Source organism: Tinamus guttatus, unplaced genomic scaffold, assembly GCF_059628265.1.
Source record: "Tinamus guttatus ecotype Peru unplaced genomic scaffold, ASM5962826v1 Tinamus_guttatus_pri_ptg001407l, whole genome shotgun sequence".
Lineage (NCBI taxonomy): Eukaryota > Metazoa > Chordata > Aves > Tinamiformes > Tinamidae > Tinamus > Tinamus guttatus.
This window is the reverse complement of record NW_028289941.1, coordinates 10,421-20,656: the sequence shown is the minus strand read 5'-3', so window position 1 is coordinate 20,656 and position 10,236 is coordinate 10,421. Positions and strand designations below refer to the sequence as shown.

General features: G+C 66.7%; 1 protein-coding gene across 1 annotated transcript; it reads right to left on the bottom strand.

The window, feature by feature from the left end:
• Positions 1–610: 610 nt before the first annotated feature.
• LOC148590362 (protein deacetylase HDAC6-like) lies at positions 611–8,399 on the bottom strand. The gene is made up of 8 exons (XM_088539124.1): positions 8,388–8,399; positions 5,767–5,900; positions 4,358–4,697; positions 3,653–3,802; positions 2,615–2,801; positions 1,460–1,755; positions 828–956; positions 611–685 (listed from the first exon to the last, which is right to left on the bottom strand). The coding sequence occupies exons 1-8, from the start codon at positions 8,397–8,399 to the stop codon at positions 611–613; spliced, it is 1,323 nt and encodes a 440-aa protein (XP_088395250.1).
• Positions 8,400–10,236: the final 1,837 nt, after the last annotated feature.

Sequence of the window (10,236 nt, the reverse complement as noted above, 5' to 3'; positions counted from 1 at the left end):
CCCGGGGACGGTGACACCTGGGGTGATGGTGACACCCCCGGGGACAGTGACAACCCCCCCCCGCAGGGTGACGGTGACACCTCCCTTCTGGTGACGGTGACAACCCCAGGTGACACTGACACCCCTGGGTGATGGTGACAACCCTGGGGTGACAGTGACACTGCCCCCACCCCCAACCCCCCCCCCCCCGGGTGACAGCCACACCCTGAGGTGGCAACACCCCCCCCCCCCCCCAACCAGGGGACGGTGACACCGCCAGGGACACCCCGAGGTGACGGTGACACCTGGAGGGGACAGTGACACCCGGCGCTGACGGCAACACCCGGCGACGGCGACAACCCCCTCCAAGGTGACAGCGACACCCTGGAGGCGACGACGACAGCGAGTGACAACACCCGGCGGTGACAACAACACCCGGCGGTGACAACAACACCCGGCGGTGACAGTGACACCCGCGGTCGCCATTTGCACCTTTATTCCCCTAAAAACGCATTAAAAAAGGGTGTTTTTTTCCCCCCTCCCCCCCACATAAAGCACCTCCTGTTGCCGCCGCGGGGGGCGGAGCCCTTTAAGGGGCGCCGGTGGGCGTGGCCAGCGCGCGGGGGCGTGGTCACAGCGCGGGGGGCGTGGCCTCCTCGTCGCCGAACTTGAGGCGGTGCCAGAGGCGCTTGGCCGGAAGCAGCGCCTGGGGGGGGGTGACGTCAGCGCGGGGGGGGGGGGGGGGGGGCGTGGCCACGCCCCCCGAGCAGAGGGGAGGGGATTGGCCGAGGGGGCGTGGCCGAGGGGGGCGTGGCCAAGGGGGCGTGGCCGGGGTGGGCGGGGCTCACCGGGTGGTGCACGTATGATTGGCAGGGGTAGCACCAAGCCGATAGGTCGGCCCAGCTGAGCACGAGGGCGTGGCCGGAGGCGGAGCCGTGCGCCATCATGTGACCGCCCACGTAGCGCCCGCACAGCACCTGCAAAGGGGCGGGGCTTGTGCGAAAGGGGCGGGGACATCAATGGGGGCGGGCGGGGGCTCCGCCCCCCGGGGGGGGCGGGGCTTGGTGACGTCACTCACGCGGTGGCAGCGCAGGCAGAGCCAGGGCTCCCGGGGGCTCCCGCAGCGCTCGCAGCGGGGGGCGGGGCCTGCGGGGGGCGGGGCCGGGGGCGGGGCCACGCCCCCCTCCAGGTGGGGGCACCAGGGCAGGGGGGTCACGGCGAAGAGCAGCCCCTGGGGGGGGGGAGGGGGAGGAGGTGGGGCCAAAGCGTCCGGGCCCCGCCCCCAAGCCCCGCCCCCTCCCCAAGCCCCGCCCCCTCCGGTCTCACCTCCTCCTCCCCCCCCTCCTCGTGGGGGGGGGCGGCTCCTCCCGCTGCCTCCAGGAGCCCGGGGGGGTCCTGGAATGGGGGGGGGGGGGGGGTTGGGGGCGGGGCTTGGCCAAACCCCGCCCCCCCTTTTGATACCTCCCCCCCTGGTTTCTACCTGAGGGGCGGGGTCCGGCAGCGCAAGCCCCGCCCCCGCGGGGGCGGCGGCCCCGCCCTCAGCGGTGACGTCAGCGCCGGGGGCGGGGCCACCGCTGGTGACGTCAGGGGCGGGGCCGCCGCCGGGGGCGGGGTCAGCCCGCGTGACGTCATCGCGGGGCGGGGCCTCGTCCTCCGAGGAGGGGGCGTCGTCGGCGTCGGCCTCCTCGTCCCAGTCGAGGCCGGCGATGACGTCATCGAGGCCCCACGTGACGTCATCGGGGGAGGGCCCGGGGGGGTCGTCCTCGACGGGGGGCGCTGGGGGGAGGGGGGGGCGGCTGAGGGGGGGTCACGTGGGACGGGGGGAGGGGCCCTGTGGGGCTCCCCATGGGGGGGGGCTCTATGGGGCGGGGGGGGGTCCATATAGGGGCAGGGGGTCCCTATGGGCCCAGGGGGGTCCCTATAGATCCAGGGGGTCCCCGTAGGTCTGGGGGGGGGCTACGGGGGTGGGGGGGGTCCCATATGGGTCAGGGTGCCCCATGGATGGGGGGGGGGGCCTATAGGTCGCTATGGGTCTGGGGGGGGGGGGAACAGCCATAGGGTTGTGGGGGGGTCCCTATGGGTCGGGGGTCCCTATAGGTCCCTGGGGCTCCCACCGGGTCAGGGGGTCCCTATAGAATGGGGGGGGCCCTATGGGTTGGAGGAGGTCCTATAGTTTGGGGGGGGGCCCTATAGAATGGGAGGCCCTATAGGTTGAGGGAGACCCTATAGGTTGGGGAACCCCTATAGACTGGGGGGAGCCCCTGTAGGTTGGGGGGAGCCCTATAGGTTGGGAGGAGCCTATAGGTTGAGGGGAGTCCTATAGAATGGGGGCCCTATAGGTTGAGAGAGGCCATATAAGTTAGGGAATTCCTATAGGTTGGGGGAGGACCCTATAGGTTGAGAGAGACCCTATAGGTTGGAGGGAGCCCCTGTAAGTTGAGGGAGGTTCCTATAAGTTGGGGGGAGTCCCTATAGAATGGGGGGGCCCTATAGGTTGGGGGGGGGTCCATATAGGTTGGGGGGTCCCTATAGAATGGGGGGGCTCTATAGAATGGGGGGGGGGGTCCTATAGGTTGGGGGGGGTGGCCCTATAGGATGGGGGAGGGCCCTGCCGGTTGTGGGCGGGGCTACTCACGCGGGGGGCGGGGCCGCAGGCGGAGGCTGCCCCACCCCCCCCAGTGCGCCCCCCGCGTGACCTCGAGGGCCCGGAGGGCGCCCGGGCGGGGGGGGGCGGGGGGGGGCAGCGGGGGGGGCGGGTCCCCCAGGAGCACCCGGACGCACTGGGCGACGCCCTCGGCCGTGGCCGCCATGTTGTAACCGCCCTGGGGGGGGGGAGAGGGGGCGGGGTTTAGAGAGGGGGGCGGGGTCAGAGCGGGGGGGGAGAAAGGGGCGGGGTCAGAGCGGGGGGGGGCGCGTCCAGGGGGGTCCCCGTGTCGGGGGAGGGGGGGGGGTCAGAGTGGGGGGGGGCGGGGTCAGAGCGGGGGCGGGGTCAGAGCGGGGGCGGGGGGGCCCCGGCGTCTGGGATCTCCCCCCCACATAGGGCCCTGGTGACCCCTCCCCGCCCCTCCCAACAAGGGGCCCAGGCGTCCGGGTGAGACCCATAGAAGGGGCCCAGGCCGTCCGGGACCCCCAACCTCCCAAATGAACCCAGGTATCTGGGACCTCCCTATGGGGCCCAGGCGTCCGGGTCTCTCTCCCCGCCCCATAGGGGGCCCCGGCGTCCGGGTGACCCCCCCCCCCCCCCCCCCAAGGGGCCCCAGCGTCCAAGTGAGACGCACAGGAGGGGCCCAGGCGTCCGGGACCTCCCTATGGGGCCCAGGTGTCCGGGTGACTCCCCCCGCCCCATAGGGGGCCCCAGCGTCCGGGACCCCCAACCTCCCAAATGAGCCCAGGTATTTGGGACCTCCCTATGGGGTCCTGGTGTCCGGGAACTCCCCAATCCCAAAGGGGCCCAGGCGTCCGGGTCTCTCCCCCCACCCCATAGGGGGCCCCGGCGTGCGGGGACTGCCCCCCATCCCCGAAAGGGCCCCGGCGTCCGGGACCTCCCCATGGGGCCCAGGCGTCCGGGACCCCCAACCTCCCAAAGGGGCCCAGGCATCCGGGTCTCCCCACAAGGGGCCCCGGTGTCCGGGTCTCCCCCCCCGCCCCATAGGGGGCCCCGGCGTCCGGGCACCTCGAGCAGCAGCACCAGGCGCCCCCCGGCCAGCGCCCCCAGCAGGTGGCTCATGAGGCCGAAGGCGGCGGGGGAGACGCAGCAGCCGCCGAGCGGGTCCCCCCGGGCGGCGTCGAAACCCCCCGAGACCAGGACGAGGTGGGGGGCGAACTGGGGGGGGGCGGGGGGTGATGGGGGGACCCCCCCTGTGGGGCCAGACGGCCGAGACCCCCCCCCCAAATAGGGGCCCTGGCGTCCGGGTCCCCCCTCCTGCCCCATAGGGGCCCTGGCGTCCTGCCCCACCTCCTGCCCCATAGAGCCCCCCCCGTCCCACCCCCCTCCTGCCCCACACGGGCCCCGGCGTCCTGCCCCCCATCCCGCCCCATAGCGGGGCCCCCATCCTGCCCCATAGCGCCCCACGTTCCGCCCCATAGCACCCCCCTTGTCCTGCCCCCCATCCCGCCCCATAGTGCCCCACACCCCGCCCCATAGCACCCCACATCCCACCCCACACCCTGCCCCACAGCGGCCCCCCCCTCCTGCCCCATAGCGCCCCACATCCCGCCCCATAGGACCCCCCCATCCCGCCCCATAGTGCCCCATAGCGCCCCACACCCCGCCCCATAGCGTGTCCTGCCCCATAGCGCCCCATAGCTCCCCACAGCCTGCCCCATAGCGGCTCCCTGTCCTGCCCCACATCCTGCCCCATAGCGCCCCACGTCGCACCTCGTAGGCCACGGGCAGCACCAGCCTCTCCAGGGCCGCCAGGTAGTCGCCGTCGCCGGCGCGGGGGCCCCCCCAGGCCACGTTGAGGGTGAAGCCGCGACCGGGACCCCGGCCCGTGCGGCCGCCCCCCCCCCGCGGCCCCCCCGGGGAAGAAGGCGCCGTCGCGGCGGTGCAGGGACACGAACAGGACGCTGTGGGGCAGGGGGGCGGATTTGGGGTGAAATCCGGCGGTTTTGGGGCCGCCGCCGCCCCCCACGCTCTGCCCCCCAACCTGGGGTCGTCCTCGAAGATCCGCTGGGTCCCGTCGCCGTGATGGACGTCCCAGTCCACGATGAGGACGCTGGGGGGCGGGAGGGGGTGAGACCCATAGGGAGGGCCCAGGCGTCCGGGTGAGACCCCATTTGCCCCACACGTCCCCATATCCAGCCCCACATCTCTGCCCCACACGTCCCCATATCCAGCCCCACACATCCCCATGTCCAGCCCCCCCATCTCTGCCCCACAGGTTTCCAGCCCCCCATCCCTGCCCCCCATCTGCCCCACACATCCCCCTGTTCCACCCCCCATCTCTGCCCCACACATCCCCATCCCCGCCCCACATCCCGCCCCACATCCCGCCCCACGCATCCCCATGTCCACCCCCCATCCCTGCCCCACACATCCCCATATCCTGCCCCACACATCCCCATCCCTGCCCCATCTCTGCCCCCCATCTCTGCCCCACACATCCCCACATCCAGCCCCACACATCCCCATCTCTGCCCCACAGATCCCCGTGTCCAGCCCCCCATGTCCCCATGTCCAGCCCCCCATCCCTGCCCCACATGTCCCCATGTCCAGCCCCACATCTGCCCCACACATCCCCATGTCCAGCCCCCCCATCTCTGCCCCACAGGTTTCCAGCCCCCCATCCCTGCCCCACACATCCCCATCTCTGCCCCCCATCTGCCCCACACATCCCCATCCCCACCCCACATCCCGCCCCCCATCCCTGCCCCACATATCCCCATATCCAGCCCCACACATCCCCATCCCTGCCCCATCTCTGCCCCCCATCTCTGCCCCACACATCCCCATCCCCGCCCCACATCTGCCCCACACATCCCCATATCCAGCCCCACATGTCCCCACATCTCTGCCCCACATCCTGCCCCACATCCTGCCCCACACATCCCCCTGTTCAACCCCCCATCCCTGCCCCACATCCTGCCCCACATCCCCGCCCCACATCCTGCCCCACACATGCCCACATCTGCCCCCCATCTCTGCCCCACACATCCCCCTGTTCAACCCCCCATCCCTGCCCCACAGGTTTCCAGCCCCACATCCAGCCCCACACATCCCCATTCCCGCCCCACATCTGCCCCACATCCTGCCCCACATCCTGCCCCACATCCCCCCCCGCTCACCGCAGCCCCCCCCCCGCCCGTCTCTGGGCCCTTCGCGCCGCCACCGCGGCCGAGTTGAGGAGACAGAAACCGGCGGCGGCGCCGGGACCCGCGTGGTGCCCGGGGGGGCGGACGACGGCGACGGCGTTCAGGACCTGGGGGGGAGGTTATGGGGCAGGATGTGGGGTGGTTATGGGGCGCTATGGGGCAGGTGTGGGGCGGCTATGGGGCGGCTATGGGGTGGCTATGGGGTGACTATGAGGTGCTATGGGGTGGCTATGGGGTGACTATGGGGCAGCCATGGGGCAGCTATGGGGTGGTTGTGGGGCGGCTATGGGGCAGCCGTGGGGTCAGTATGGGGCAGGATGTGGGGTGGTTATGGGGCGCTATGGGGCAGGTGTGGGGCGGCTATGGGGCGGCTATGGGGTGGCTATGGGGTGGCTATGGGGCGGTATGGGGTGGCTATGGGGCAGCTATGGGGTGGCTATGGGGCGCTGTGGGGCAGCCGGGACCCGCGTGGTGCCCGGGGGGGCGGACGACGGCGACGGCGTTCAGGACCTGGGGGGGGGTTATGGGGCAGGTGTGGGGCGGATGTGGGGCGACTATGGGGCGGCTATGGGGTGGTTATGGGGCGCTATGGGGCAGCTATGGGGTGGCTATGGGGCGCTATGGGGTGGCTATGGGGTGGCTATGGGGTGGCTATGGGGTGCTATGGGGTGGCTATGGGGCGGCTATGGGGTGGCTATGGGGTGACTATGGGGTGGCTATGGGGTGACTATGGGGTGGCTATGGGGTGGCTATGGGGTGGCTATGGGGTGACTATGGGGCGGCTATGGGGTGGCTATGGGGCACTATGGGGCGGCTATGGGGTGGCTATGGGGTGGCTATGGGGCACTATGGGGCGGCTATGGGGTGGCTATGGGGTGCTATGGGGTGGCTATGGGGCGCTATGGGGTGGTTGTGGGGTGGCTATGGGGTGACTATGGGGCGGCTATGGGGTGGCTATGGGGCACTATGGGGCAGCCGGGACCCGCGTGGTGCCCGGGGGGGCGGACGACGGCGACGGCGTTCAGGACCTGGGGGGGATGTGGGGCAGCTATGGGGCGCTATGGGGCGGCTATGGGGTGGCTATGGGGTGACTATGGGGCGGCTATGGGGCGCTATGGGGCACTATGGGACAGCTATGGGGCGCTATGGGGTGGCTATGGGGTGGCTATGGGGTGGCTATGGGGCAGCTATGGGGCGGCTATGGGGCGGCTATGGGGCGCTATGGGGTGGCTATGGGGCGCTATGGGGCAGCTATGGGGTGGCTATGGGGCGCTATGGGGCGCTATGGGGCAGCCGGGACCCGCGTGGTGCCCGGGGGGGCGGATGACGGCGACGGCGTTCAGGACCTGGGGGGGGAGGATGTGGGGCAGGTGTGGGGTGGATGTGGGGTGACTATGGGGCGGCTATGGGGCGGCTATGGGGTGGTTATGGGGCGGCTATGGGGTGACTATGGGGTAGCTATGGGGCGGCTATGGGGCGGCTATGGGGTGACTATGGGGCGCTATGGGGCGGCTATGGGGCGCTGTGGGGCAGCCGGGACCCGCGTGGTGCCCGGGGGGGCAGACGACGGCGACAGCGTTGAGAACCTGGGGGGGATGTGGGGCGGATGTGGGGCGCTATGGGGCGGCTATGGGGTGACTATGGGGCGGCTATGGGGCAGGTGTGGGGCAGGTGTGGGGCAGGTGTGGGGCGCTATGGGGCACTATGGGGCAGCTATGGGGTGGCTATGGGGTGACTATGGGGCGGCTATGGGGCGGCTATGGGGTGGCTATGGGGCACTATGGGGTGACTATGGGGCACTATGGGGTGGCTATGGGGCAGCTATGTGGCTATGGGGCAGCTATGGGGCAGGTATGGGGTGACTATGGGGTGGTTATGGGGCAGCCATGGGGCGGCTATGGGGTGACTATGGGGCGGCTATGGGGCGCTGGCACCCTATAGGTCCCCCCTATAGGTCCCCCCTATAGGTCCCCTACAGGCCCCTTCCCACCGAGCAGAGACCCCAACAACCCCCTCCCCCCACCCTGCCCCACACATCCCCTATAGGTCCCCACACATCCCCCATACACCCCCGTCTGTCCCCTATAGGTCTCTATAGGTCCCTATAGGCACCGTCCCGGCCAGCATGGCGCCCGGCTGCCCCGTCCCCGGTGGCCCTGACCCCCACACACCCCTATACGTTTCTATAGGGTCTCTATAGCTCCCTATATGTCTCTATAAGGCCTCCATAGGGTCTCTATATGTGTCCTATAGGCCTCTATAAGGTCTCCATAGGGTCTCCCTATGTCCCCTATAGGGTCTCCATAGGTCCCACCTTCCCATCCATGACGGTGGCGGCTCCGTCCCTGGTAGCTCCAACCCCCGAACACCCCTATAGGTCCCCACACACCCCTATAGGGTCTCTCTAGGTCCCTACAGGCTCTCTATAGGTCTCTATACTGTCTCTATAGGGTCTCTATAGCTCCCTATATGTCTTTATAGGGCCGTCCTCGGCGGCTCCGTCCCCCATACAACCCTATAGCTCCCTATATGTTCTCTACATGGTCTCCATAGGGTCTCTATACGTTCCCTATAGGGTCTCCATAGGGTCCCACCTTCCCGTCCATGACGGCGGCGGCTCCGTCCCCGGCGGCTCTGGCCCCTCAAACACCCCATGCACCCCCTATAGGGTCTCTATAGCTGCCTATAGCTCCCTATACGTTCCCTATATGCCCCTATAGGTTCCTATAGGCTCTCTATAGGTACCTTCCCGTCCCTGATGGCGGCAGCTCCGTCCCCCATACACCCCTATAGGGTCCCTATAGCTCCCTATAGCTCTCTATATGTCCCCTATACGTTCCCTATACATTCCCTATAGGTTCTCTATAGGTACCTTCCTGGCCATGACGGCGGCGGCTCCGGCCCCGGCAGCTCTGGCCCCCAAACACCTCATACACCCCTATAGCTCTCCATAGGGTCTCTATACGTTCCCCATAGGGTCTCTATAGGCTCTCTATAGGTTCCTATAGGCTCTCTATAGGTACCTTCCCGTCCATGACGGCAGCGATTCCGTCCCCTTTACCCCTATAGCTCTCTATAGGGTCTCTATACATTCCCTATACGTTCCCTATACGTTCCCTATACGTTCCCTATAGGGTCTCCATGGGGTCTCTATATGTCCCCTATAGAGTCTCTATACATTCCCTATAGGTCCCTATAGGGTCTCCATAGGCCCCACCTTCCCGGCCATGACAGCGGCGGCTCCGTCCCCGGCGGCTCCGACCCCCATACACCCCTATAGGTCCCTATACACTCCTATAGGGTCTCCATAGCTCCCTATACATTCCTTATAGGGTCCCCTATAGGATCTCCATAGGGTCTCTATAGGATCTCTATAAGGTCTCCATAGGCTCTCTATACGTTCCCTATATGTTCCCTATAAGGTCCCTATAGGGTCTCCATAGGGTCTCTATATGTTCCCTATATGTTCCCTATAAGGACCCTATAGGGTCTCTATAGGTCCCCTATAGGTCTCTATAGGTTCCTATACGTTCCCTATACGTCCCTATAGGGTCTCCATAGAGTCTCTATAGCTCCCTATATGTTCCCTATACGTTCCCTACAGGTCCCTATAGGGTCTCCATAGGGTCTCTATATGTTCCCTATACGTCCCTATAGGTCCTTATAGGGTCTCCATAGAGTCTCTATATGTTCCCTATAGGGTCTCTATATGTCCCCTATAGCTCCCTATACGTTCCCTATCGGTCTCCATATGTTCCTATATGTCCCTATAGGATCTCCATAGGGTCTCTATATGTTCCCTATAAGGTCTCCATAGGCTCTCTATAGGGTCCCTATAGGGTCTCCATAGGGTCTCTATATGTCCCCTATAGGGTCTCTATACGTTCCCTATAGGTCCCCATAGGGTCTCCATAGGGTCCCACCTTCCCGTCCATGACGGCGGCGGCTCCGTCCCCTTTACCCCTATAGCTCTCTATAGGGTCCCTATACATTCCCTATACGTTCCCTATAGGTCCCTATAGGGTCTCTATAGGTCCCCTATAGGTCTCTATACGTTCCCTATAGGTCCCTATAGGGTCTCCATAGGGTCTCTATATGTTCCCTATACGTTCCCTATAAGAACCCTATAGGGTCTCCATAGGGTCTCTATAGGTTCCTATACGTTCCCTATACGTCCCTATAGGGTCTCCATAGGGTCTCTATACGTCCCCTATAGGTCTCTATACGTTCCCTATAGGTCCCTATAGGGTCTCCATAGGGTCCCACCTTCCCGGCCATGACGGCGGCTCCAGCCCCCAAACACCCCTATAGGTCCCTATACACCCCTATAGGGTCTCTATAGCTCCCTATACATTCCCTATAGGGTCCCCTATAGGGTTTCTATAGGATCGCTATAGGGTCTCCATAGGGTCTCTATACGTCCCCTATAGGTCTCTATACGTT

Bases quoted from the DNA above. Each gene is read 5' to 3' on its own strand.
- LOC148590362 (XM_088539124.1), bottom strand. The intron at 3,803-4,357 runs GTGCGACGTGGG...GCCCCCCCCCAG, and splicing joins TGCTGCCCGTGGCCTACGAG to TTCGCCCCCCACCTCGTCCT. The intron at 2,802-3,652 runs GTGCCCGGACGC...CCCCCCCCCCAG, and splicing joins GCCTGGTGCTGCTGCTCGAG to GGCGGTTACAACATGGCGGC.